Below are 27,928 nucleotides of genomic sequence, written 5' to 3'. Positions count from 1 at the left end.
ATGTTCATTACAAAATAAGCAAATAGTATTAACCTTTTATAGAACTCAGCCGCTTCCGTTACTCGTGCAAATGACGTCCGCAATGCTGATGCAATACAGGATCGCAATTCGCTGTCCTCGAAATTCCAAAAATGATTTATTTATCTGTGCGAAGGCAATCCATGACACTATTATCCAACAAACTTTAACCAGCCCGTCACAAACCAAATAAATAACATTTAAACTTAATATTTTAGAATATAAAAGATAACTTCCGCCCGAGATTCGAAGAAGCCGGAAGTGACGTCACGTCTTCAAAAAGGGCGGGAAAGCGTTGCCCACCCACCGCTCGCTCGCGGTCTGAGGGGGAATCGCGAAACCCGATCAAGTTTTAAGAACCGATAACCGAATAAACAAACAAGGGGGGGGGGACAATGTACATCAAGGCGATCGTGCTGGACGGCTTCAAGTCGTACGCCCAACGCACAGAGATCTGCGACTGGGATCCGCTGTTCAACGCCATCACGGGGCTCAATGGAAGCGGCAAATCCAACATCCTGGACGCCGTTTGCTTCGTGCTCGGCATCTCCAACCTGTCTCAGGTGAACCTAGTCTGGCACCAGGGTTTGTGTGAACCTTGCCCGGTACCAGTAGGAGAGCGAGCGTGAAGAAAGTGCGTGTGTGAGGATAGCGGTAGAGTGTCAGACGGTGTCTCTGCGAGTCCACGGCGCGGTGTGTAGTAAACATCGCCAGCACTGGGGAGACAAAGGCGGCCGGGCGTGGTGCTGGCCGCCCACCCGCTCGTGTGCCACAGTGCCGGCCTTCATAGGTGCTACTCGCTAACAGCACTTGCCCCTACAGTTTCTTCAGGCTATACGGGGGATCTTTGTCTCTGTGTGTTCACCTAGCCTGGTGCAGTGTGAGGGAGAGGGCGTGCTTCGTGCTGAGCATCTTAAACCTGTATCAGGCGAACCTAGCCTGGCACCAGAGAGTGTGAGTGGTGTGTGCACCTAGCCTGGTACCAATGAGAGGGAGAGTGTGAGAATGGCGGGTGAGAGAGCAAGAGAATGAGCAGAGCGGGAGTGTGTACGTGAACCTAGCCTGGCACCAGGGTGAGGGAGAGATTGTGAGAAGTGCTTGATTGTGTGTGAACCTGGCCTGACACGAGAGAGACAGTGTGCACCTAGCCTGGCACTAGTGTGAGGGAGAGTGTGTGCTTTGTGCTGGGCATCTTCAACTTGTCTCAAGTGAACCTAACCTGGCACCAGTGAGAACGAGAGTGAGGAGAGTGGGAGTGTGTGTGTGAACCTAGCCTAGCATCAGTCAGAGAGTGTGTGTGTGTGAACCTAGCCTAGCATCAGTCAGAGAGTGTGTGTGTGTGAACCTAGCCTAGCATCAGTCAGAGAGTGTGTGTGTGTGAGCCTAGCCTAGCATCAGTCAGAGAGTGTGTGTGTGTGAACCTAGCCTAGCATCAGTCAGAGAGTGTGTGTGTGTGTGAACCTAGCCTAGCATCAATCAGAGAGTGTGTGTGTGTGTGAACCTAGCCTAGCATCAGTCAGAGTGTGTGTGTGTGAACCTAGCCTAGCATCAGTCAGAGAGTGTGTGTGTGTGAACCTAGCCTAGCATCAGTCAGAGTGTGTGTGTGTGAACCTAGCCTAGCATCAGTCAGAGAGTGTGTGTGTGTGAACCTAGCCTAGCATCAGTCAGAGAGTGTGTGTGTGTGAACCTAGCCTAGCATCAGTCAAGAGAGTGTGTGTGTGTGAACCTAGCCTAGCATCAGTCAGAGAGTGTGTGTGTGTGAACCTAGCCGAGCATCCAGTCAGAGAGTGTGTGTGTGTGTGAACCTAGCCGAGCATCCAGTCAGAGAGTGTGTGTGGTGTGAGCCTAGCCTAGCATCAGTCAGAGAGTGTGTGTGTGTGAACCTCGCCTAGCATCAGTCAGAGAGTGTGTGTGTGTGTGTGAACCTAGCCTAGCATCAGTCATGAGAGTGTGTGTGTGTGAACCTAGCCTAGCATCAGTCAGAGAGTGTGTGTGTGTGAACCTAGCCTAGCATCAGTCAGAGAGTGATGTGTGTGTGAACCTAGCCTAGCATCAGTCAGAGAGTGTGTGTGTGTGAACCTAGCCTAGCATCAGTCAGAGAGTGTGTGTGTGTGTGAACCTAGCCTAGCATCAGTCAGAGAGTGTGTGTGTGTGTGAACCTAGCCTAGCATCAGTCAGAGAGTGTGTGTGTGTGAGCCTAGCCAGCATCAGTCAGAGAGTGTGTGTGTGTGAACCTAGCCTAGCATCAGTCAGTGTGTGTGTGTGAACCTAGCCTAGCATCAGTCAGAGAGTGTGTGTATGTGAACCTAGCCTAGCATCAGTCAAGAGAGTGTGTGTGTGTGAGCCTAGCCTAGCATCAGTCAGAGAGTGTGTGTGTGAGCCTAGCATCAGTCAGAGAGTGTGTGTGTGTGTGAACCTAGCCTAGCATCAGTCAGAGAGTGTGTGTGTGTGCCTAGCATCAGTCAGAGAGTGTGTGTGTGTGAACCTAGCCTAGCATCAGTCAGAGAGTGTGTGTGTGTGAACCTAGCCTAGCATCAGTCAAGAGAGTGTGTGTGTGTGAACCTAGCCGAGCATCAGTCAGAGAGTGTGTGTGTGTGAGCCTAGCCTAGCATCAGTCAGATAGTGTGTGTGTGTGAACCTAGGCTAGCATCAGTCAAGAGAGTGTGTGTGTGTGAACCTAGCCTAGCATCAGTCCAGAGAGTGAGTGTGTGTGAACCTAGCCTAGCATCAGTCAGAGAGTGTGTGTGTGTGAACCTAGCCTAGCATCAGTCAGAGAGTGTGTGTGAACCTAGCCTAGCATCAGTCAGAGAGTGAGTGTGTGAACCTAGCCTAGCATCAGTCAGAGAGTGTGTGTGTGTGAACCTAGCCTAGCAGCAGTCAGAGAGTGTGTGTGTGTGAACCTAGCCTAGCATCAGTCAAGAGAGTGTGTGTGTGTGAACCTAGCCTAGCATCAGTCAGAGAGTGTGTAGAGGGGTGTGTGTGTAGACCTAGCCTAGCATCAGTCAGAGAGTGTGTGTGTGTGAACCTAGCCTAGCATCAGTCAGAGAGTGTGTGTGTGTGAACCTAGCCTAGCATCAGTCAGAGAGTGTGTGTGTGTGAACCTAGCCTAGCATCAGTCAGAGAGTGTGTGTGTGTGAACCTAGCCTAGCATCAGTCAGAGAGTGTGTGTGTGTGAACCTAGCCTAGCATCAGTCAGAGAGTGTGTGTGTGTGAACCTAGCCTAGCATCAGTCAGAGAGTGTGTGTGTGTGAACCTAGCCTAGCATCAGTCAGAGAGTGTGTGTGTGTGAACCTAGCCTAGCATCAGTCAGAGAGTATGTGTGTGTGAACCTAGCCTAGCATCAGTCAGAGAGTGTGTGTGTGTGAACCTAGCCTAGCATCAGTCAGAGAGTGTGTGTGTGTGAACCTAGCCTAGCATCAGTCAGAGAGTGTGTGTGTGAACCTAGCCTAGCATCAGTCAGAGAGTGTGTGTGTGTGAACCTAGCCTAGCATCAGTCAAAGAGAGTGTGTGTGTGTGAACCTAGCCTAGCATCAGTCAGAGAGTGTGTGTGTGGTGACCTAGCCTAGCATCAGTCAGAGAGTGTGTGTGTGTGAACCTAGCCTAGCATCAGTCAGAGAGTGTGTGTGTGTGAACCTAGCCTAGCATCAGTCAGAGAGTGTGTGTGTGACCTACCTACATCAGTCAGAGTGTGTGTGTGTGAGACTAGCCTAGCATCAGTCAGAGAGTGTGTGTGTGTGTGAACCTAGCCTAGCATCAGTCAGAGAGTGTGTGTGTGAACCTAGCTTAGCATCAGTCAGAGAGTGTGTGTGTGTGAACCTAGCCTAGCATCAGTCAGAGAGTGTGTGTGTGTGAACCTAGCCTAGCATCAGTCAAGAGAGTGTGTGTGTGTGAACCTAGCCTAGCATCAGTCAGAGAGTGTGTGTGTGTGACCTAGCCGAGCATCAGTCAGAGAGTGTGTGTGTGTGAACCTAGCCTAGCATCAGTCAGAGAGTGTGTGTGTGTGAGCCTAGCCTAGCATCAGTCAGAGAGTGTGTGTGAACTTAGCCTTGATGCAGCTAATCTGGCTGTGACGGTCCCACCTGATGACGGAGACTTGTGTTGCCTCCGAAACGTCGTGATCTTTATTTTATTTTTTATTAATTTTGATGTTTTACCTACGTGACTTTACCGAAAAAACCTAGGAATATGAATCCTTGCAGTCACGAAAGCTTCAAATCTAGAATTAGCCTTGTATCGTTTAACACGTAGAATTTCGCGACCAATATCAATAATACATGTTTTTTTGCGTTGGATCGAAAGGTTTTGGGTTAGATTGATCGTGAGAGTGTGTGTGCGAACCTCGCCTGGCACTATGGTGAGGGATTCATATTCCTGGTTCTTTCGGTAAAGTCACATAGAAGGGAAATAAAATAAAACATAAAATTATCACGACGTTTTGGCCACAACGCAAGCAGGTGAAGAATCAGAGCTGTCGGAAAGACAGCGTCTTAATGAACACTGCTAAGCTTGGCAGCGTATTTTAAGCTGGGTGGGAGGAGGAGAGCGCCTTGACAAAGGAGTTTACATATCAACAGAGGAATTTAGCATATTGATGACATGCAGATATGGGGTTAGTCACTCCTTACGGAATGTGTAGGCGGTGGGGGGTCTCAAAGTCATATTATGCTCGTGTGTTATGTAGGATTAGCAGTAATAAAGGTAGGTACATTTTAATAATAAAAAACTGCGGCAGCCAAACCACCGCGTATCAAGTTAGTGCATTACGTGGAAAAAAAAGAAAGGCGTTTCTGAAGAACTATAAATACCATAACTATCATACAATAAACCGATGTGAAAACAAACCCTAAATATAAACTACATCAATATAATCAATGTACTCAATATACTTTCCAATAAGCTGAGCTATTCACATTAAGTAACTGGGTATACACTACACTATATAATGAATACCATATAGTGAACCGATAAAAAACTAAAATATAAACTACATCAATATAATCAATATACTCTCTAATAAGCTGAGTATACATGTCAACAGAGGAATTTAGCATATTGACGCTAAATAACTGCAATTACCACTACTACCATACAATAAGCCGATGTGAAAAAACTAAATATCAATATAATCAATGTACTCAATCGAAATGTATGGTGAGGGAGTTAGTGAACCAAGCTAGGTACCTGTGAATGAGAGCGAGTGTGAGGGTGACCCAAACGTCAGGACATTATTATACAGTGTAGCCCAAAGTCAGGTCACATTAGATTATTATTATTGTACAGGGTGGCCTCACATTAGGTTATTATTGTACAGTGTAGCCCAAAAGTCAGTACACATTGGGTTATTATTGTAATGGGTTCCGGAGACACTTGCAGAGGTAACTTCTTTATTACAATCCAACACTCCAACATTCCAACTCTCCAACTCTCCAACAGTCCTGATACTCTGTTCCAGCCTAGGTACACAGCCTAGATACTCTACTCTGGCTACGCTCTGGAACTCGCCCTCACAAGGTCGTAGAGTCGGGAGTTACAGAGTCCCACCACTGGCCCTCACAGCGTCCCAGGGTTCTCAGATGGCTGTCTTGGGTCTTGGGTCTTGAGCTACAACTGGCCCTGATCGTCCAGGGAGCTCCCCTTTTATGCCTAGTCCCCAACGAGGGGTGGGGCCGTGTGCGCCCCCAGATATCCCACAGAGCACACACAGCCCCCCCTGTTGGTGGCGCCAAGGGGCCCAAGCGCCTGGGCCGCCCAGGGTCCCAGAGCCCCCAGCAGCCCCTCCTTTCTTATGTCACTACATTATTATTGTACAGTGTAGCCCAAAAGTCAGTACACATTGGGTTATTATTATTGTACAGTGTAGCCCAAAGTCAGTACACATTGGGTTATTATTATTGTACAGTGTAGCCCAAAAGTCAATGCACATTGGGTTATTATTTTCCAGGGTGGCCCAAAAGTCAGGATACAGGGTTATTACACAGGGTGGCCCAAAAGTCATGACACATAGGGTTATGATTATACATGGTGGCCCAAATTCAATTGGTCTCCGCTCGATAAGCGAACATTTTGCTTGTTTTGCTTACAAATGGGTCTAATTTGCTCGTTGTAGCGAATTGTTGTAGAAAGAACACTCTTTAAGCGAGACGTGCCTGTACGGGGTGGCCTTAAATTCAGGACACATTGGGTTAATTCGTATATTTGAACACATTTTCAAACTGACTTTCATTATTAACATTATCAGAATGCATGAATTTTCTTTTGAAATTAATTTACAAGTGTAATCTTTGAGCATTCTCTTTCTCTCTGTGCCTCTCTGTCTCTCTGTGTCTCTTCCTCCCCCTCTGTCACTGCCCCTCTCTCTGTAGGTGAGAGCAGCAAGTCTGCAGGAGCTGGTCTACAAGAACGGCCAGGCTGGCGTTACAAAGGCAACCGTCTCCATTACATTCGACAACCGTGACCGGAAACAGAGCCCCCTGGGGTTCGAAGGCCATGCGGAAATCACCGTCACCAGACAGGCACGCACACCCTTGCCTTTACTCATCCACTCGCTCACTCACCCGCTCACTCACCCACTCGCTCACTCACCCGCTCACTCGCCCACTAACTCACCCACTCACTCACCCACTCACTCTCACTCACTAATTCACCCGGAGAGAGAGGACCACGCGGAGATCCCGGTCACCAGACAGGGACGCAGCGCTTTAAATGTATCTGTGTATTTGTGTGTGCGCATATATATGTACGTGTGGGTGGGTGTGTGTCTCTGTGTCTCAGTGCCCCCTTGTGTCTCTCTGAGTCTTTGTCTGAGTGTCTTTTCTGTGCAGGTGGTGATTGGAGTCTTAGTGTCTCTGCATGTGTCTGCTCTGCCTGCCTCCTCTGTGCAGGTGGTGATTGGCGGCAGGAACAAGTATCTGATCAACGGGGTGAACGCCACCACGGCGCGTGTGCAGGACCTCTTCCGCTCTGTGGGCCTCAACGTCAACAACCCCCACTTCCTCATCATGCAGGTACCTCCTCAACATCACCACTAACACCACCATTACCACCATCATCACCACCGTCATCACCACCATCATCACCATCAATGTCAACAACCCTCACTTTCTCATGCAGACACCTCTTCAACATCATCACCACCGTCATCATCATCACCACCATCAACGTCAACAACCCCCACTTCCTCATAATGTAGGTACCACCTCTACATCATCAATATCATCAGCATCATCGTGCAGGTTAGACTATTATCTCTTGCTCATGAAGGAGATGAGTGGTGAGTGGGTGGTGAGTGAGTGTTTTCTTGTTTTGCAGGGTCGCATCACCAAGGTTTTGAACATGAAGCCTCCTGAGGTGAGGCATTTGCCCTTGCCACCACTCGCCCTTTCCACCATTCACCCACTCATCGTGTCCACCCCTCACCACTGCTCACCCTCATCTCCTCACCTCTCCAGATCCTGGCAACGATTGAGAGACTGCAGGGACTCGTAGCTCTTCTCCTCACCTCTGCTCCTCACCTCTCGTCTCCGCACCTCTTCCCACAACTCCTCACCTTTCCCCACATCTCTCAGTGTCTCTTTTTTCCTCAGCGTCCCTTCCTTTCCTCAACCCCTCTCACCCCCCCTCACCTCACCCCAGATCCTAGCGATGATTGAGGAGGCTGTAGGGACCCATATCTCTGCTCCTCACCTCTCGTCTCCTTACCTCTGCTCCTGACCTCTCCTCACCTCTCCCCAACATCTCCTCACCTCTCCCCATGTCTCTCCTCGTCTCTCTATTCTGTCTCCTCGTCCCCACCCCTCCTCGTCTCTCCTCCTCACCTCTGCCCCTCACCTCACCCCAGATCCTGGCGATGATTGAGGAGGCTGCGGGGACCAGGATGTATGAGAGCAAGAAACTGGCAGCGCAGAAGACTATCGAGAAGAAGGAGGCCAAACTTAAGGAGATCAACGACGTGAGGGGACCTCTCGCTCACCACCTACGCTCACCACCTACGCTCACCACCTACGCTCACCACCTACGCTCACCACCTACGCTCACCACCTATGCTCACCACCTATGCTCACCACCTACACTTACTATGATCCACTTGCCACGAGTGACCCCTATGATCTCATGACCCCTGTCTCCATTTTTCCAGGTTCTGGAGGAGGAAATTTCTCCAACGCTGGAAAAACTCAAACAGGTGAGGCACCGACACTTGCTATACACTGGCAACTCACTCGCCACCCACTCGCCACACACTCACCACTCTCCCCTCCCGCTTCATCCCCAGGAGCGCACCTCCTACCTGGAATACAGCAAGCTGTGCCGGGAGCTGGATTCTCTCCGGCGCCTGGTGATCGCTCACCAGTTCTTCACGGCGAGCCAGGGCCAGGAAAACGCCGCTCTGCACCTCCAGAAGCTGCGTACTGATGAGCAGGAGGCGCGAGAGGAGGTAGAGAGGCTGGAGGAGGAGGAGAAGAAGAGGGAGGGAGAGCTGCGGGAGATGGAGAGGAAAAGGGACAAGGTGAGGATGAGTTGGGGGGAAGAGGAAGAGGGGGAGAGAGAGGTAGGGAGGGAGGGAGAGCTGTGGGAGATGGAGAGGAACATGGTGAGTGTGGGTGAGGGAAGAAGAGGGGGAGGGAGGTGATGTTAATAATGTTGATGATGGTGATGTTGATGGTGTGTAGGAGGCAGGAGGGGATCTGTCCCGTGTGGAGGAGGCCCTGACCCAGGCCCAGCGTGCCCACGCCAAGGCCCAGAGCACCCTGGACATCCGCACAGAGGCCCTGGCTACGGAGCAGGCGCACAGGGAGCAGCTGCTCGCTCACATGCAGGAGGTACCTCCTCGCCGACCTCGGTCACCTCCCTAACTCACCTCTCTCTCACCATGTCTCTCTCTGCAGGCCACATCTCATCCAATCTTTAGTTTCAAACGTCAATTCATGTTTTACTTGTGATATTCAATAAAAAAAATAATTTAGGTAAACTACCGCGATTAAACTACCCCAACATCTAAATACCGCCCCCCCTAAAAAAACCTTATTGCTGCGTTTAAAACAAGTATTTTTATGTTCAGATAATATGAATCATCGTATTACTGATATTTAGAGAGATAAGTGAATGTGTTTTGTGACCAGGTGTATGGGGCTTGGGTGGTCTGTGGAAATGTTTTGCTGAGTGGTCCGCAGGCCAAAAGCTGTTTGAGAAACGCTGCTCTAGACGAGGTGAACTTCACCTCCGGGCTCGCAGGTCGTGTCTCGCTCACAGTGTCTCCCCCTCTCTCGCCCCTTCTCTGCCCCCAGGACGCCAGTGCCCGCGACGCCAAGCGCTCCCAGGTAGTGGCGCTGGAGGCGGCGCTGGCGTCGGCGTTGGCATGCTCCCAGGAAGCGGCGAGGGGCCTGCAAGAAGCTCAGGCGCGCTTCGCGGCGGCCTCGGTGGGCCTCTCGGAGGATGGGCAAGGCGGCCACGCCGCCACGCTGGCCGAGCAGATCCTGAAGTGCCGCCAGGAGGCCAGCCAGGCCCAGACTGAAGCTGCGCAGGCAAGGGAGGAGGCCTCTGGGCCTACTAACTCGTGCATTCACCCACCCGTTCTCATTCGCCGTCCTGGAGTACCCACTCGACAACCCACCCCACCCCGTGCCCCACAGGCTCAGATGAAGCTGTCCCACGTGCAGCGCGAGCTGCAGCAGCGCAAGGCGGAGGAGGGCCGCACCACGGAAGCCTACACTCGCGACCAGCAGGCTCTGTCTCGCTTGAAGACCCGAGCCCAGGGCCTACTCAGGGACATGGCCGCCCTGGGCTACACGGGTAACACGGGGGGTGGAGGAGAAAGGGGAGAGCGTGCAGGAGAGAGTAACGGAGGGAGGGGAGGGGAGAGGAGCGACTCTGGGTGGGGGGGGGGAGAGGGGCGACGTGGAGGGGTTAACGTGCTGCGCTACTACGAACCCGGCAACCCGAGTTTGATTCCCGCTCACGGCCAACACCAGTGACAATTATGTGATCCCTCATTGACCTCCCCTAAGTTGACTCGGCCTTAATTGAGTACCTGTGAATGTCACCATCAAGGGAAACGGGAGGTCTGGTGTGGTGCTGGCCGCCCACCCCCTCGTGTACCACGCAGACCTTAGCAGCACTTGCCCCAACACTGTTGAGGCTATATGGGGGAGCTTTGTCTTTGAGTCTCTGTGTGTTACTCTTTGGTTTTTTCGGACTCTTGTGTTGCGCCCGAAACGTCGTGATTTAATTTAGTTGTGTTCATTTATTTAATTACATTTTTTACCTACGTGACTTTACCGAAAAAACCAAAGGGTATGAATCCTTGCAGTCACGAAAGCTTCAAATCTAGAATCTCTGTGTGTTATTATGCGAGTGGGAAACGGTGGTTAGTGGTTAGCATGCTGCGCGACTATGAACTCAGCAGGAAACCCAAGTTCGATTCCCGCTCACGGCCACCACCACAAGTGGTAATGGTAACGGCAGCAATTATCTGAACAATCGGTCCTGGGCCTCCTCCCCAAGGTCAACTCGGCCTAAAATGAGTACTTGGTGCAGTGTGCAGTAAATATCGCCACTGGAGCAGCTGTGTGTGGCTGTTACCATGGAGACATTGGAGAGGCGAAGCTTAACTACACTATAAACTAAACTATATTTATTTTACCAGGTAAGGCCCCACTGAGCTATGTAGCTCTTTTTCAGAATCGACTTGGCTATAAAAAATGATAGCTCAACGAAGTGGCTTATCACGTGGAAATTTATAGCGTCCAATACTCTAAAGGGGTGATGTTGATTCTAAATGTTGAATGGAAAAACTGGAGGTCCCGGAGAAAAATCCATGCGACCACGGGGAGAGAAACGTGCAAACTCCAAATATACAGCAGGTGTCAGGTTTGGGATTGAACCCACGACTTCCTGTACACCAGGCGAGGTAGTTAACATAACAGGCGGTGTCCAGCTGTAGAGGGGCAGCTGTGTGTAACTGTTATCATGGAGACGGTAGGGAGGCTAACAGGCGGTGTCCGGATGTAGAGGGCCAGCTGGAGATGCTGCAGAAGAAGATGAAGGAGCTGGCCGCGGAGGAGTCGGCGATGAGAGAAAAAGTAGACCGGGCGGTCGCCAGCATGCCCCAGCTCCAGTTTGATTACCGGTGGGTGGATCTATTAATCACCTGCTCAATCATTTACCCATTCACTTGCTCCATCGCCACCACACCCCAGCTCTAGTTTGACTACCGGTGGGTGGGTCTGTTGCTAGCTCACTCACCCACTCGCTCATTCACCCACTCACTCACTAAACTACCCACCCACTCATTCACCTGCTCGCTCATTCACCCACTCATTCACCTGTTCGCTTACTCACCCACTCGCTCATGGTCTTACGCGCTCACTCATGCGCTCCCTCACTCGTTTGCTCGCTAACTCACTCGCTCCCTCACTCACTCGTTCACTTGCTCACTCACACACTCACCTACCCATTCACCTGTTAGCTCGCTCGCTCGCTCACTCGCTCACTCACTACTCTCCCTCTTTTCGTGTTGCCTCCTCTCTCTTCACTCCTCACCCTGCTCCCCACCGCCATGCTCGCGCGTGCCCTGTGCAGGGACCCCGAGCGGGGCTGGGACCGTGGCCGTGTGCGGGGCCTGGTGGCGTCTTTGCTCCGCGTGGAGGATCCTGCATCCGCCACTGCTCTGGAGGTGGTGGCCGGGGGTAAACTCTACAACGTGGTGACTGACACCGAGGTGAGCGCCCACGCTCACCCATGCTCGCCCACACTCGCCCACACCCATCCACCATCGTGGAGGTGGTGGCCGGGGGTAAACTCTACAATGTAATGACCAACACCGTGGTGAGCGCCCAGTCCTCACTCACGCTCACCCACCCTCACCCGGTGAGTGGCTCACCCATGCTCGCTCGCACTCACCGGGGCGAGCAGTCGGTGAGTGAGTTTCTCCGTCTCCCTCCCTGTGTGTCACCGTGTCTCTCTCACTGTGTTGCAGTTGACAGGGAAGCTCCTGCTGGAGCGTGGCTGCCTACGGCGCAGAGTCACGGTGATTCCGCTGAACAAGATCAGCCCCAGCGTCACCCCCCCCAGCGTCACCACCATTGCGCGCAGCCTCGTGAGCACCCTGCCGTGTCTCCCCTCCGTGTCTCCTCACCGTGATCTCCCCGTGTCTCTCTCCTCACCCCCGTGATCTCCACGTGTCTTCTATGTCCCCGTGTCTCCTTCCCGTGTCCCTGTCTCCTCACCCTCCGCATCTCTCTCCTCACTCACCATGTCTCCCCCCTCACCCCCCGTATCTCCCTCCTCACCCCCCCCACGTCTCACCCCCCTGCGTCTTCCCCCCCTCACCCCCCGCATCTCACCCCCCGCGTCTCACCCCTCCCGTCCCTGCGTCTTCCCCCCCCCCCCCTCATTCCCCACATCTGACCCCCCACGTCTCCCCCCTCACCCCTTCCGAGTCTTCATCGTCACCCCCCCCCTGCGTTTCCCCACTCTCCCCTGCCGCATCTCCCCCAGGCGGACGGTGTCTCTCCCGCGCTGTCCCTCGTGTCTCCGCGCTCTCCCTGTGATCTCCCTGCGCTGGAGTTTGTTTTCGGCGCGGCGTTCGTCTGCCCGACGATGGACGCGGCGCGTGCCGTGGCCTTCGACCCTCGGGTGTCCACGCGGGCGGTGACGCTGGACGGGGACTCCTTCAGTCCGCACGGCACACTCACTGGGGGGGCGCGGGCACAGGTAGGTCACTCGCCACCACCACGCTTGCCACCACGCTCACACCACTATTACCATCACTCGCCACGGGGGCAGCGACGCTGGATGGAGGCTTCTTCAGCCCACACGGCACGCACACGAGTGGGGGGGCGGGCACAGGTGGGTCGCTCACCACCACCACACTCACTACTATCACCGCCACGCTCACCACCCCCCCTGGGTGTGCAGGTGGTGAGCGTGCTGGTGAGAGTGGAGCAGCTGCTCACCCTGCAGGATAAGCTTAAAGAGTTGGAGGAGAAGGGGAAGAGGATGGACGAGGAGGCTCGCACACTCACCAAGCTCGCAGAGAGGTGAGCGTGGTGAGGGGGCAGGTGAGGATTGTGGAGGGGAGTGATGGGCTAGGAATGTGGTGGAGAAGGGGTGGTGAGGAGTGGGGAAGAGGCTTCCTCGCTCACCCAGCTCGTCGAGCGGTGGGGGGGTCAGGAACGTGATGAAGAGTGTGGGGAGGTGGGTTGAGATGAGGAGGGGTGTAGGGAGATGAGTGGGTGGTGGGGAGGGTAGTGCAGGAGCATGGTGAGGAGTTTGGAGAGTGGGGGTGAGGAGCGGAGGAGGATGAAGGAAGCTCGCACACTCTGCCAGCTTGCGGAGCGGTGCGGAGTGTAGAAGGGGAGGCTGGATGAGGAGTGTAAAGGGTGTTGTGGGGGGATAGGAGCATGGTGAGAGCAGGAGTGGAGTGGGGAGGAGAGTGACTGTGTCTATCCGTTTCTCTTTCTCTTTCAGGCACCGTGAGCTGTGCCAGCAGCAGGAGTTGGTGGCGCAGGAGGTGGAGCAGCTGCAGCAGAAGCTGGAGCTCAGCACTCACCACAAGCTCCAGACGGAGCTCGCCGCGCTCGCCACCTCCATCGGTGAGCCACTCACCCATCCACTCACCCATCCACTCACCCAGACACTCACCCAGACACTCACCCAGACACTCACCCAGACACTCACCCATCCACTCACCCATCCACTCACCCATCCACTCACCCAGACACTCACCCATCCACTCACCCAGACACTCACCCAGACACTCACCCAGACACTCACCCATCCACTCACCCATCCACTCACCCATCCACTCACCCATCCACTCACCCAGCCACTCACCCATCCACTCACCCATCCACTCACCCAGCCACTCACCTATCCACTCACCCATCCACTCACCCAGACACTCACCCAGACACTCACCCATCCACTCACCCAGACACTCACCCAGACACTCACCCAGACACTCACCCAGACACTCACCCAGACACTCACCATCCACTCACCCAGACACTCACCCAGACACTCACCCAGACACTCACCATCCACTCACCCAGACACTCACCCAGACACTCACCATCCACTCACCCAGACACTCACCATCCACTCACCCAGACACTCACCCAGACACTCACCATCCACTCACCCAGACACTCACCCAGACACTCACCCAGACACTCACCCACTCACCCAGACACTCACCCAGACACTCACCCAGACACTCACCCATCCACTCACCCAGCCACTCACCCATCCACTCACCCATCCACTCACCCATCCACTCACCCAGACACTCACCCAGACACTCACCCAGACACTCACCCAGACACTCACCCAGACACTCACCATCCACTCACCCAGACACTCACCCAGACACTCACCCAGACACTCACCCAGACACTCACCATCCACTCACCCAGACACTCACCATCCACTCACCCAGACACTCACCATCCACTCACCCAGACACTCACCCAGACACTCACCTCACTCACCAACACTCACCCAGACACTCACCCAGACACTCACCCACTCACCCAGACACTCACCCAGACACTCACCCAGACACTCACCCAGACACTCACCCATCCACTCACCCAGCCACTCACCCATCCACTCACCCAGACACTCACCCATCCACTCACCCAGACACTCACCCAGACACTCACCATCCACTCACCCAGACACTCACCCAGACACTCACCCAGACACTCACCCATCCACTCACCCAGACACTCACCCAGACACTCACCCACTCACCCAGACACACACCCAGACACTCACCCAGACACTCACCCAGACACTCACCATCCACTCACCCAGACACTCACCCAGACACTCACCATCCACTCACCCAGACACTCACCATCCACTCACCCAGACACTCACCCAGACACTCACCCAGACACTCACCCAGACACTCACCATCCACTCACCCAGACACTCACCCAGACACTCACCCAGACACTCACCCATCCACTCACCCACTCACCCAGACACTCACCCAGACACTCACCCAGACACTCACCCAGACACTCACCATCCACTCACCCAGACACTCACCCAGACACTCACCCAGACACTCACCCAGACACTCACCCATCCACTCACCCAGACACTCACCCAGACACTCACCCAGACACTCACCCACTCACCCAGACACTCACCCAGACACTCACCCAGACACTCACCATCCACTCACCCAGACACTCACCATCCACTCACCCAGACACTCACCATCCACTCACCCAGACACTCACCCAGACACTCACCCAGACACTCACCATCCACTCACCCAGACACTCACGCAGACACTCACCATCCACTCACCCAGACACTCACCCAGACACTCACCCAGACACTCACCCAGACACTCACCATCCACTCACCCAGACACTCACCCAGACACTCACCCAGACACTCACCCAGACACTCACCCAGACACTCACCATCCACTCACCCAGACACTCACCCAGACATTCACCATCCACTCACCCAGACACTCACCATCCACTCACCCAGACACTCACCCAGACACTCACCCACTCACCCAGACACTCACCCAGACACTCACCCAGACACTCACCCAGACACTCACCCAGACACTCACCCATCCACTCACCCATCCACTCACCCATCCACTCACCCAGACACTCACCCATCCACTCACCCAGACACTCACCCAGACACTCACCCAGACACTCACCCAGACACTCACCCAGACACTCACCATCCACTCACCATCCACTCACCCAGACACTCACCCAGACACTCACCCAGACACTCACCCAGACACTCACCCAGACACTCACCCAGACACTCACCCAGACACTCACCCATCCACTCACCCAGCCACTCACCCATCCACTCACCCAGACACTCACCCATCCACTCACCCAGACACTCACCCAGACACTCACCATCCACTCACCCAGACACTCACCCAGACACTCACCCAGACACTCACCATCCACTCACCCAGACACTCACCCAGACACTCACCCAGACACTCACCCACTCACCCAGACACTCACCCAGACACTCACCCAGACACTCACCCAGACACTCACCATCCACTCAACCAGACACTCACCATCCACTCACCCAGACACTCACCATCCACTCACCCAGACACTCACCCAGACACTCACCCAGACACTCACCCAGACACTCACCATCCACTCACCCAGACACTCACCCAGACACTCACCATCCACTCACCCAGACACTCACCCAGACACTCACCCAGACACTCACCCAGACACCCAGACACTCACCCAGACACTCACCCAGACACTCACCCACTCACCCAGACACTCACCCAGACACTCACCCAGACACTCACCCAGACACTCACCCAGACACTCACCCAGACACTCACCCACTCACCCAGACACTCACCCAGACACTCACCCAGACACTCACCCACTCACCCAGACACTCACCCAGACACTCACCCAGACACTCACCCAGACACTCACCCAGACACTCACCATCCACTCACCCAGACACTCACCCAGACACTCACCATCCACTCACCCAGACACTCACCATCCACTCACCCAGACACTCACCCAGACACTCACCCAGACACTCACCCAGACACTCACCATCCACTCACCCAGACACCCAGACACTCACCATCCACTCACCCAGACACTCACCATCCACTCACCCAGACACTCACCCAGACACTCACCCAGACACTCACCCAGACACTCACCATCCACTCACCCAGACACTCACCCAGACACTCACCCAGACACTCACCCAGACACTCACCCAGACACTCACCCAGACAATCACCATCCACTCACCCAGACACTCACCATCCACTCACCCAGACACTCACCCAGACACCCACCACCAGAAGCTGGAGATCAGCACTCACCACAAGCGCCAGACAGAGCTCGCCGCGCTCACCACCTCCATCGATGAGCCACTCGCCTCCCCACTCACCCAGACACTCACCCATCCACTCACCCAGACAATCACCATCCACTCACCCAGACACTCACCATCCACTCACCCAGACACTCACCCAGACACCCACCACCAGAAGCTGGAGATCAGCACTCACCACAAGCGCCAGACAGAGCTCGCCGCGCTCACCACCTCCATCGATGAGCCACTCGCCTCCCCACTCACCCAGACACTCACCCATCCACTCACCCAGACACTCACCATCCACTCACCCAGACACTCACCCAGACACTCACCATCCACTCACCCAGACACTCACCCAGACACTCACCATCCACTCACCCAGACACTCACCCAGACACTCACCCAGACACTCACCCATCCACTCACCCAGACACTCACCCAGACACTCACCATCCACTCACCCAGACACTCACCATCCACTCACCCAGACACTCACCCAGACACTCATCATCCACTCACCCAGACACTCACCCAGACACTCACCATCCACTCACCCAGACACTCACCCAGACACTCACCACCAGAAGCTGGAGATCAGCAGTCACCACAAGCTCCAGACAGAGCTCACCGCGCTCACCACCTCCATCGGTGAGCCACTCGCCTCCCCACTCACCCATCCACTCACCCAGACACTCACCCAGACACTCACCCAGCCACTCACCCATCCACTCACCCAGACACTCACCCATCCACTCACCCAGACACTCACCCAGACACTCACCCAGACACTCACCCAGACACTCACCCAGACACTCACCCATCCACTCACCCAGACACTCACCCAGACACTCACCCACTCACCCAGACACACACCCAGACACTCACCCAGACACTCACCCAGACACTCACCATCCACTCACCCAGACACTCACCCAGACACTCACCATCCACTCACCCAGACACTCACCATCCACTCACCCAGACACTCACCCAGACACTCACCCAGACACTCACCATCCACTCACCCAGACACTCACCCCAGACACTCACCCAGACACTCACCCATCCACTCACCCACTCACCCAGACACTCACCCAGACACTCACCCAGACACTCACCCAGACACTCACCCAGACACTCACCCAGACACTCACCCAGACACTCACCCACTCACCCAGACACTCACCACTCACTCACCCAGACACTCACCCAGACACTCACCCATACACTCACCCAGACACTCACCCACACACTCACCCAGACACTCACCCACTCACCCAGACACTCACCCAGACACTCACCCAGACACTCACCATCCACTCACCCAGACACTCACCAATCCACTCACCCAGACACTCACCATCCACTCACCCAGACACTCACCCAGACACTCACCCAGACACTCACCATCCACTCACCCAGACACTCACGCAGACACTCACCATCCACTCACCCAGACACTCACCCAGACACTCACCCAGACACTCACCCAGACACTCACCCAGACACTCACCATCCACTCACCCAGACCACTCACCCAGACACTCACCCAGACACTCACCATCCACTCACCCAGACACTCACCCAGACATTCACCATCCACTCACCCAGACACTCACCATCCACTCACCCAGACACTCACCCAGACACTCACCCAGACACTCACCCACTCACCCACTCACCCAGACACTCACCCAGACACTCACCCAGACACTCACCCAGACACTCACCCATCCACTCACCCATCCACTCACCCAGACACTCACCCATCCACTCACCCATCCACTCACCCAGACACTCACCCAGACACTCACCCAGACACTCACCCAGACACTCACCCAGACACTCACCATCCACTCACCATCCACTCACCCAGACACTCACCCAGACACTCACCCAGACACTCACCCAGACACTCACCCATCCACTCACCCAGACACTCACCCAGACACTCACCCATCCACTCACCCAGCCACTCACCCATCCACTCACCCATCCACTCACCCAGACACTCACCCAGACACTCACCATCCACTCACCCAGACACTCACCCAGACACTCACCATCCACTCACCCAGACACTCACCATCCACTCACCCAGACACTCACCCAGACACTCACCCAGACACTCACCATCCACTCACCCCAGACACTCACGCAGACACTCACCATCCACTCACCCAGACACTCACCCAGACACTTACCCAGACACTCACCCAGACACTCACCCAGACACTCACCATCCACTCACCCAGACACTCACCCAGACACTCACCATCCACTCACCCAGACACTCACCATCCACTCACCCAGACACTCACCCAGACATTCACCATCCACTCACCCAGACACTCACCATCCACTCACCCAGACACTCACCCACTCACCCAGACACTCACCCACTCACCCAGACACTCACCCAGACACTCACCCAGACACTCACCCAGACACTCACCATCCACTCACCCAGACACTCACCCAGACACTCACCCAGACACTCACCCAGACACTCACCCAGACACTCACCCAGACACTCACCATCCACTCACCCAGACACTCACCATCCACTCACCCAGACACTCACCCAGACACTCACCACCAGAAGCTGGAGATCAGCACTCACCACAAGCGCCAGACAGAGCTCGCCGCGCTCACCACCTCCATCGATGAGCCACTCGCCTCCCCACTCACCCAGACACTCACCCAGACACTCACCATCCACTCACCCAGACACTCACCCAGACACTCACCATCCACTCACCCAGACACTCACCCAGACACTCACCCAGACACTCACCATCCACTCACCCAGACACTCACCCAGACACTCACCCAGACACTCACCCATCCACTCACCCAGACACTCACCCAGACACTCACCATCCACTCACCCAGACACTCACCATCCACTCACCCAGACACTCACCCAGACACTCATCATCCACTCACCCAGACACTCACCCAGACACTCACCATCCACTCACCCAGACACTCACCCAGACACTCACCACCAGAAGCTGGAGATCAGCAGTCACCACAAGCTCCAGACAGAGCTCACCGCGCTCACCACCTCCATCGGTGAGCCACTCGCCTCCCCACTCACCCAGCCACTCACCCAGACACTCACCCAGACACTCACCCATCCACTCACCCAGACACTCACCCAGACACTCACCCAGACACTCACCCATCACTCACCCAGACACTCACCCAGACACTCACCCAGACACTCACCCAGACACTCACCCACTCACCCAGACACTCACCCAGACACTCACGCAGACACTCACCCAGACACTCACCATCCACTCACCCAGACACTCACCCAGACACTCACCCAGACACTCACCATCCACTCACCATCCACTCACCCAGACACTCACCCAGACACTCACCATCCACTCACCCAGACACTCACCATCCACTCACCCAGACACTCACCCAGACACTCACCATCCACTCACCCAGACACTCACCCAGACACTCACCCAGACACTCACCCAGACACTCACCCACTCACCCAGACACTCACCCAGACACTCACCCAGACACTCACCCAGACACTCACCCAGACACTCACCATCCACTCACCCAGACACTCACCATCCACTCACCCAGACACTCACCATCCACTCACCCAGACACTCACCCAGACACTCACCCAGACACTCACCATCCACTCACCCAGACACTCACGCAGACACTCACCATCCACTCACCCAGACACTCACCCTGACACTCACCCAGACACTCACCCAGACACTCACCCAGACACTCACCATCCACTCACCCCAGACACTCACCCAGACACTCACCCAGACACTCACCATCCACTCACCCAGACACTCACCCAGACACTCACCATCCACTCACCCAGACACTCACCATCCACTCACCCAGACACTCACCCAGACACTCACCCAGACACTCACCATCCACTCACCCAGACCACTCACCCAGACACTCACCCAGACACTCACCCATCCACTCACCCAGACACTCACCCAGACACTCACCCACTCACCCAGACACTCACCCCAGACTCTCACCCAGACACTCACCCAGACACTCACCCACTCACCCAGACACTCACCCAGACACTCACCCAGACACTCACCCAGACACTCACCCAGACACTCACCATCCACTCACCCAGACACTCACCCAGACACTCACCATCCACTCACCCAGACACTCACCATCCACTCACCCAGACACTCACCCAGACACTCACCCAGACACTCACCCAGACATTCACCATCCACTCACCCAGACACCCAGACACTCACCATCCACTCACCCCAGACACTCACCATCCACTCACCAGACACTCACCCAGACACTCACCATCCACTCACCCAGACACTCACCCAGACACTCACCAGACACTCACCCATCCACTCACCCAGACAATCACCCAGACACTCACCATCCACTCACCCAAACACTCACCATCCACCTCACCCAGACACTCACCCAGACACTCACCACCAGAAGCTGGAGATCAGCACTCACCACAAGCGCCAGACAGAGCTCGCCGCGCTACCACCTCCATCGATGAGCCACTCGCCTCCCCACTCACCCAGACACTCACCCATCCACTCACCCAGACACTCACCATCCACTCACCCAGACACTCACCCAGACAACTCACCATCCACTCACACAGACACTCACCCAGACACTCACATCCAACCCAGACACTCACCCAGACACTCACCCAGACACTCACCCAGACACTCACCCCCCCAGACACTCACCCAGACACTCACCATCCACTCACCCAGACACTCACCATCCACTCACCCAGACACTCACCCAGACACTCATCATCCACTCACCCAGACACTCACCCAGACACTCACCATCCACTCACCCAGACACTCACCCAGACACTCACCACCAGAAGCTGGAGATCAGCAGTCACCACAAGCTCCAGACAGAGCTCATCGCGCTCACCACCTCCATCGGTGAGCCACTCACCCATCCACTCACCCAGACACTCACCATCCACTCACCCAGACACTCACCCAGACACTCACCATCCACTCACCCAGACACTCACCCAGACACTCACCCAGACACTCACCACCAGAAGCTGGAGCTCAGCAGTCACCACAAGCTCCAGACGGAGCTCACCGCGCTCACCACCTCCATCGGTGAGCCACTCGCCTCCCCACTCACCCAGACACTCACCCAGACACTCACCCAGACACTCACCCAGACACTCACCCAGACACTCACCCAGACACTCACCCAGACACTCACCCAGACACTCACCCAGACACTCACCCATCCACTCACCCATCCACTCACCCATCCACTCACCCAGACACTCACCCAGACACTCACCCAGACACTCACCCAGACACTCACCCAGACACTCACCCAGACACTCACCCAGACACTCACCCAGACACTCACCACCAGAAGCTGGAGCTCAGCAGTCACCACAAGCTCCAGACGGAGCTCACCGCGCTCACCACCTCCATCGGTGAGCCACTCGCCTCCCCACTCAACACTTTCATCGGTGAGCTGCTTCCTCCCCCTCTCCCCAAATCTGTGTCTCTCGCTATACATCTCACTCTCTCTCTCCACGTGTCTCTTTCTCCCTCTCTTTGTCCGCTTTTTCCCCCGTCTCCCTTTCCGTGTAGAGGAGGTGAGGAGAGAACAATGTGTGTCTCTCTCTCTCTCCCTGTATCCCTGTATCCTCCCTCCTTCCCTCCCTATATCTCCCCGGGTCTCCGCTCCGACTCTCCATGTCTCTCCGTGTGTGTCTCTCTCTGCCCATCTCTGTTGCTCTCCGTGTGTCACTCTCTCTCTCACCCTCTCTCGTTTTCCCTCTCTCTCCCTGTTTCTCTTTAGCAGTGTCTTTTTCACCTTTACCCACTCTGTGCGTCTCTCCCCCTCTTTTTTCCTTTCCCCACCCCCTCTCTCCCTTCTCTCTCCCTCTCTGTAGAGGAGCTGAGTGCGGCGCCTGCTCTCTGCGAGGAGCGGAGAGCGGCCGCGTTGCAGCGCCTCCACTCCCTGGAGGAGCGACTCCAGAACGCCGAGCGGGACCGGCGCCACGAGCAGGAGGGGGCCTCTAGCGCCCTCGAGTTGGCACGGGGGACAGCCCAGAAGCTAGCGGGGATCGCCAGGGAGGCACAGCAGGTGAGGTGGTGGTGAGGGGGTGGGTGGCAGGTTGAGGGAGTGGTTGGGTGGGTAAATTAGGTGATGGGTAGGTGAGTTGGGTGAATTAATGAGTGGGAGGGTGGGTAGGTCAATTGATGGATGGGTGAATTAATGCACGAGTGTGAGAGTAAGCAAGCAGATGGTGCATGAGCTTTTGGGAGGGTGATTGGGTGAATTAAGTGGGTCATTGAGTGAGTGAACTCTAACCCCCCCCCCTTGCCAGTCTCTGTCCACTGTCAGGCTGGAGGTGGAGGAGCTCGAGAAGGAGGCGCTGGTGGGGCAGCAGGAGCTGCAGAGGCTGGAGGCGGCCACGCTCTCGCTGGAGGTGACCGTCCGGGAGCTCAGCGCCTCTGCTGAGAGCTTGCAGGTATCTACCTGCTCACTCGCCTACCCACACACTCACCTTCCCACATACTCACCTACCCAATCACTTTTTTTTTTTACCTGGAAAGGCCCACTGAGATTTTTTCAGACGTGACCTGGCCAAAGAATTATACCCCAATGCAGTGGCTTATTACGTGGAAATTTATAGTAGCCAAATACTCAATGCATATTTCTAAATGTGGAAGGAAGAACCAGAGGACCCGGAGAAAAATCCACGCGACCACTGGGAGAGAGACATGCGAATTCCATCAAACCCACAACCTCCTGTATACTGGGTGAGGTAGTTAACATCTTGCCACCCGAGTCGCCCTAATCCACCCCCGTGTCTCTTCTTCTGCCTGTGTGCCACAGGCGCGTGTCTCCGAGTGCCAGCGCCACGTGACGGAGCTCCAGGAGATGCTGCGTGCCCGCCAGGAGGCGCTGGGGGAGGCGGCGCGGGCGCTGGAACAGCTGCGGGCGCAGCGCGGCGCTGCCGCTCTCACCCTGACAGAGCGCGGGCACGCAGTGGGGCGACACCAGCGGGACGCCCTGGACAACGCAGCCAAGGTACCCGCCACTCACTCACTCAACCACTCATTCACTCAACCATTCACTCACTCAACCACTTCATCCCCCACTCACTCGCTCAACCACTCACTCAACTGCTCACTTAACTACTTACTCGCTCGTTTGCTGAACTGCTCTATCAACTGCTTGTTTGCTCAACCGCTCCCTTGCTCAACCGTTCGCTCAACCGCTTGCTCAACCACTCACGCTCAACCACTCGCACTCAACCACTCCCCCACTCACGCTCAATCACTCACTCACCCACTCGACCATTCACTCAGCCGCTCCTGAATCCCCACTAACCCCCTCTCTCTCCTCCCGCTCTCTCTTAGGTGGATCGTCTGCTCAAAGAGAATGCGTGGATCTCCACAGAGCGCGCTCTATTTGGCCGCCCCAACACGGCGTACGACTTCGCCGCCAGCGACCCAAGCGATGCTGCCCGGAAGCTATCGCGCCTGGAGCAGACACGCCGGCGGATGGTGCACACCGTTAACGAGAGGGCCATGAACCTGCTGGCCCAGTCCGAGGAGAAGGTGAGGGAGAGACAGGGGCGGGGAGAGAGAGGCAGGGAGAGGGGGAGATGAGAGAGGGGGACGAGGAAGACACGGGAAGAGTGAGACAGATCCTGAGACTCTGATCCTGTGTGACCCAATGACCCCAGTACGTGGACCTGATGAGGAAGAAGCGGATCGTGGAGAACGACAAAACCAAGATCTTCAGCGCCATGCAGGAGCTGGATCTCAAGAAGAATGAGGCTCTTAACCTGGCCTGGAGACAGGTACCACACTCGCCACTCGCTAACCACTCGCTCACCATGGAGGAGCTGGATCTCAATAATAACAAGGCTCTCTGGCCTGGAGACAGGTCCCATGCTGACCACTCATTCACCACCATACTCTCCAAGCACTCACTCACTATACTCACCACCCACTTACCACGGAGGAGCTGGATCTCAATAAGAACAAGGCCCTCCACCTGGCCGAGAGGCAAGTTCCACGTTCACCATTCACCACCATAATCACCATTCACTCGCCACCATACCAGTCTCTCTCCCCTCATCTCTCCACCCCCGCCCCCCCCCCGCATGCATCTCCCTCTGCCCGCGTGCGTCTCTTTCCAGGTGAATGGAGACTTCAGCTCCATATTCTCCACGCTGCTGCCTGGCTCCCAGGCGCGTCTCACTCCCGTGGAGTCCTCTTCCTCCACCTCCTCCACCTCCTCCACCTCCTCGCTGCTCCAAGGCTTGGAGTTTCGTGTGGCTCTGGGCTCCGTGTGGAAGGAAAATCTGAGCGAGCTGAGCGGAGGCCAGAGGTGAGGGAGGGGTCCCTGTCGGTTGTGTATATATGTGTGTATCTGTGTATTTTTCTCGGTGCTATCCAGGTCCCTGGTGGTGCTCTCTGATCCTGGCGATGCTGCTACCTCTCGGCATATCTCTCTCTATGTTTATCTTTGTATCTCTCTCTCTCTCTGCTGGATAGGTCACTGGTGGCCCTATCCCTGATCCTGGCCATGCTGCTCTTCAAGCCGGCTCCGATTTACATCCTGGACGAGGTGGACGCCGCCCTGGACCTCTCCCACACCCAGAACATCGGACACATGCTGCGCACTCACTTCCTCACCTCGCAGGTACAACAACAGCAGCAGTTGCCAATCGCCATTAAGTGGCGATGACATCACCATGGCGCTTGTGCCAGGCTTCGTGCACTTTAACGCCACGATTACTGTGGAATGCCTGCCGGAAGGAGATCACAGGACGGAGCCAGGTGCTATGGGTTGACTGAGATGACTGGCAGATGCACCACCTGCATGCCCCTTCCTGTGCCAACTTGCTGTGTTTTAGCCGCCCGGCGCTCCGCTTTTTGTTGTTACTTTTCCCCTCATGGTGCTTGTAGCCACTACAGTGGCCAATGGGGGCACTGGATGGATGCAATCGGCTGGTAACCCCTCCACCTTCAATTCATTTACCACTAAATTACGTGAGAAATATCTGTCTGAGCTTTTGCTGGAGGCCCCAGTGGTACAGGCATCTATGAAGACTCGCAGGTACTCACACACACAACAACAACAGACGCCATTCGCCACTAAGCGGCGGTGACGTCGCCACAGCGCTTGTCAGGCCAGATGCACTCTGAAGCCTCGTGAAGTGTCAAAGGCTCGGCAATAGGTGACGGGACAGATGCAGGTGCCATTGGTTGTGCACGGGTGAAATTTGCTTTGCTCAGGCGGTGTTAGCCACTCAGGTTGTGACGGGGTTTCTCTCTTCATTCCTGTTGCCCTGGGCCCCCGGTACTGTTCCTGTTCTGATGTTATGAGCACTGATGCCTACTTCTTTGAGGGCGTATTGGCACGTAAAATAAGATCGATTGTTTGACTTGAGTTGACTGGCAGATGTACCAGCTCTACCCCCTACTGTGCCAAAGTGCTGTAATTTAGCTGCCCAGCACTCGGCTCATTGTTGTGAGGGTTGCTCCTCTGCTCTCCTCTGTTGTTGGAGGGTGACTACCTCCAACTGCCCAGTAGCGTTCTTCACAAGCATCCTCCACAGAGGCCGATCTTAACAGCACTTCAGCAAGTCTACCCAGCTGCACATCCTCCCGTACCTCATCACTCCATGTCTTTTTCAGCCCGTGTCGTGCCCGTTTAGCCCTATCTATGCAGCCAAATAGAAGCAACTTTGCCATGCGGTGGCTGGGCATGCGGGCTCCATAACCCAGCCAATGCAGCCTTGACCACCGGAGCTCACTGATGGGAATGTGTCCAGATCTTTCAAGGATTTGAGAGCTGCTCACATAATCCAGCCTTGTTAAACACAGAATGGATTGTAGGCAGGCCAGTCTGAATGTTTCTAACTGGTGCAGATGTTCCATTAGAGGGGTCCACGTTTCGCACTCGCCCACACACCTACTCAGTCATTCACTCCTACACCCAGAACATCGGACACATGTTGTGCACTCGCTTCTTCACCTTGCAGATACGCTCACATGCACGCTTACCCGTATACCCACTCACCCGTACATTCGCCTGCATAATCCCTCACCCGCACTATGGCTGGACTTCTGTGCCAGGCTAGGTGTTGGTCATGGGACAGACCCCAGGTGCTATGGGTTTGACCCACTGCTATCTCTCCCCATCTCTCTCCCCCCCCCTCCGTCTGTCCCCCCCCCTCCATTTCTGTGTGTCTCCCCCATGTCTCTCTCTCCATCTTGCTCTCCCCATGCCCCCCCTCCATGTCTCTCTTTGTCCCCGTGCAGTTCGTGGTGGTCTCTCTCAAGGATGGGATGTTCAACAACGCCAACGTGCTCTTCAAGACGCGCTTCGTAGAGGGCGTTTCAACGGTGACGCGGCATACCAACGCCACCACCACCTCTCGACCAGCAGCCGCCTCCTCGTCCTCTACGAAGGGAAGGGGAGAGGCAGAGGAGAAAAAGGCAAAGAGAGGGCGACTGGGTGATGAGTAGAGTAGAGGGGAGGAGAGGGGGAGTGGGGAAGAGAGAGACGAGACTAATCTAGATTTGAAGTTTTCGTGACTGCAGGGATCCATACTCTTTGGTTCTTTCGGGAAAGTCACGTAGGTATAAAATAAAATAAATTAAATCACGACGTTTCGGGCGCAACACAAGCGTCCGTCATCAGGTGGGACAACCGCAGAAAGAGACAATTGTTGAAGTGGGCAAAAAGTCTGCTTGAGTGTAGAGACGAGACTGTCCCATCTCTCGTGTATGTTAGAAATCCACGTGGCATATACAAATGGATCGTCATACGACGTCTCTCCTGTCTCATGGTGCTATTCGTGAGAAATCAGCAGGGTATCTGTAAATGAATTGCTTTCATGTCCTTCTCTTTGTGGCTATGGCTGTGTCTCTAATGATGTCGGCGTCTATAATTAATGCTAGAATAAGTGTGGTATCTGTAAATGGATCGATCACTT

The 27,928-nt window shown here is 55.1% G+C and overlaps 1 protein-coding gene across 1 annotated transcript; it reads left to right on the top strand.

Annotated features, from left to right (window-relative positions):
* Window positions 1–413: 413 nt before the first annotated feature.
* On the top strand, window positions 414–27,473 carry LOC133362522 (structural maintenance of chromosomes protein 2-like). The gene is made up of 24 exons (XM_061581469.1): window positions 414–581; window positions 6,381–6,530; window positions 6,900–7,022; window positions 7,327–7,365; window positions 7,856–7,966; window positions 8,153–8,197; window positions 8,288–8,521; window positions 8,685–8,834; window positions 9,300–9,536; window positions 9,645–9,804; window positions 11,023–11,140; window positions 11,593–11,731; window positions 11,990–12,109; window positions 12,511–12,726; window positions 12,931–13,052; window positions 13,483–13,607; window positions 22,856–23,049; window positions 23,294–23,437; window positions 23,806–24,000; window positions 24,333–24,533; window positions 24,662–24,778; window positions 25,121–25,311; window positions 25,479–25,626; window positions 27,252–27,473. The coding sequence occupies exons 1-24, from the start codon at window positions 414–416 to the stop codon at window positions 27,456–27,458; spliced, it is 3,654 nt and encodes a 1,217-aa protein (XP_061437453.1). The 3' UTR covers window positions 27,459–27,473.
* Window positions 27,474–27,928: the final 455 nt, after the last annotated feature.

The sequence above is a fragment of the Lethenteron reissneri genome, unplaced genomic scaffold (genome assembly GCF_015708825.2).
Source record: "Lethenteron reissneri isolate LAM-NWPU_2019-01 unplaced genomic scaffold, ASM1570882v1 scaffold_1513, whole genome shotgun sequence".
NCBI lineage: Eukaryota > Metazoa > Chordata > Hyperoartia > Petromyzontiformes > Petromyzontidae > Lethenteron > Lethenteron reissneri.
This window is presented reverse-complemented; position numbering and strand designations above follow the sequence as displayed.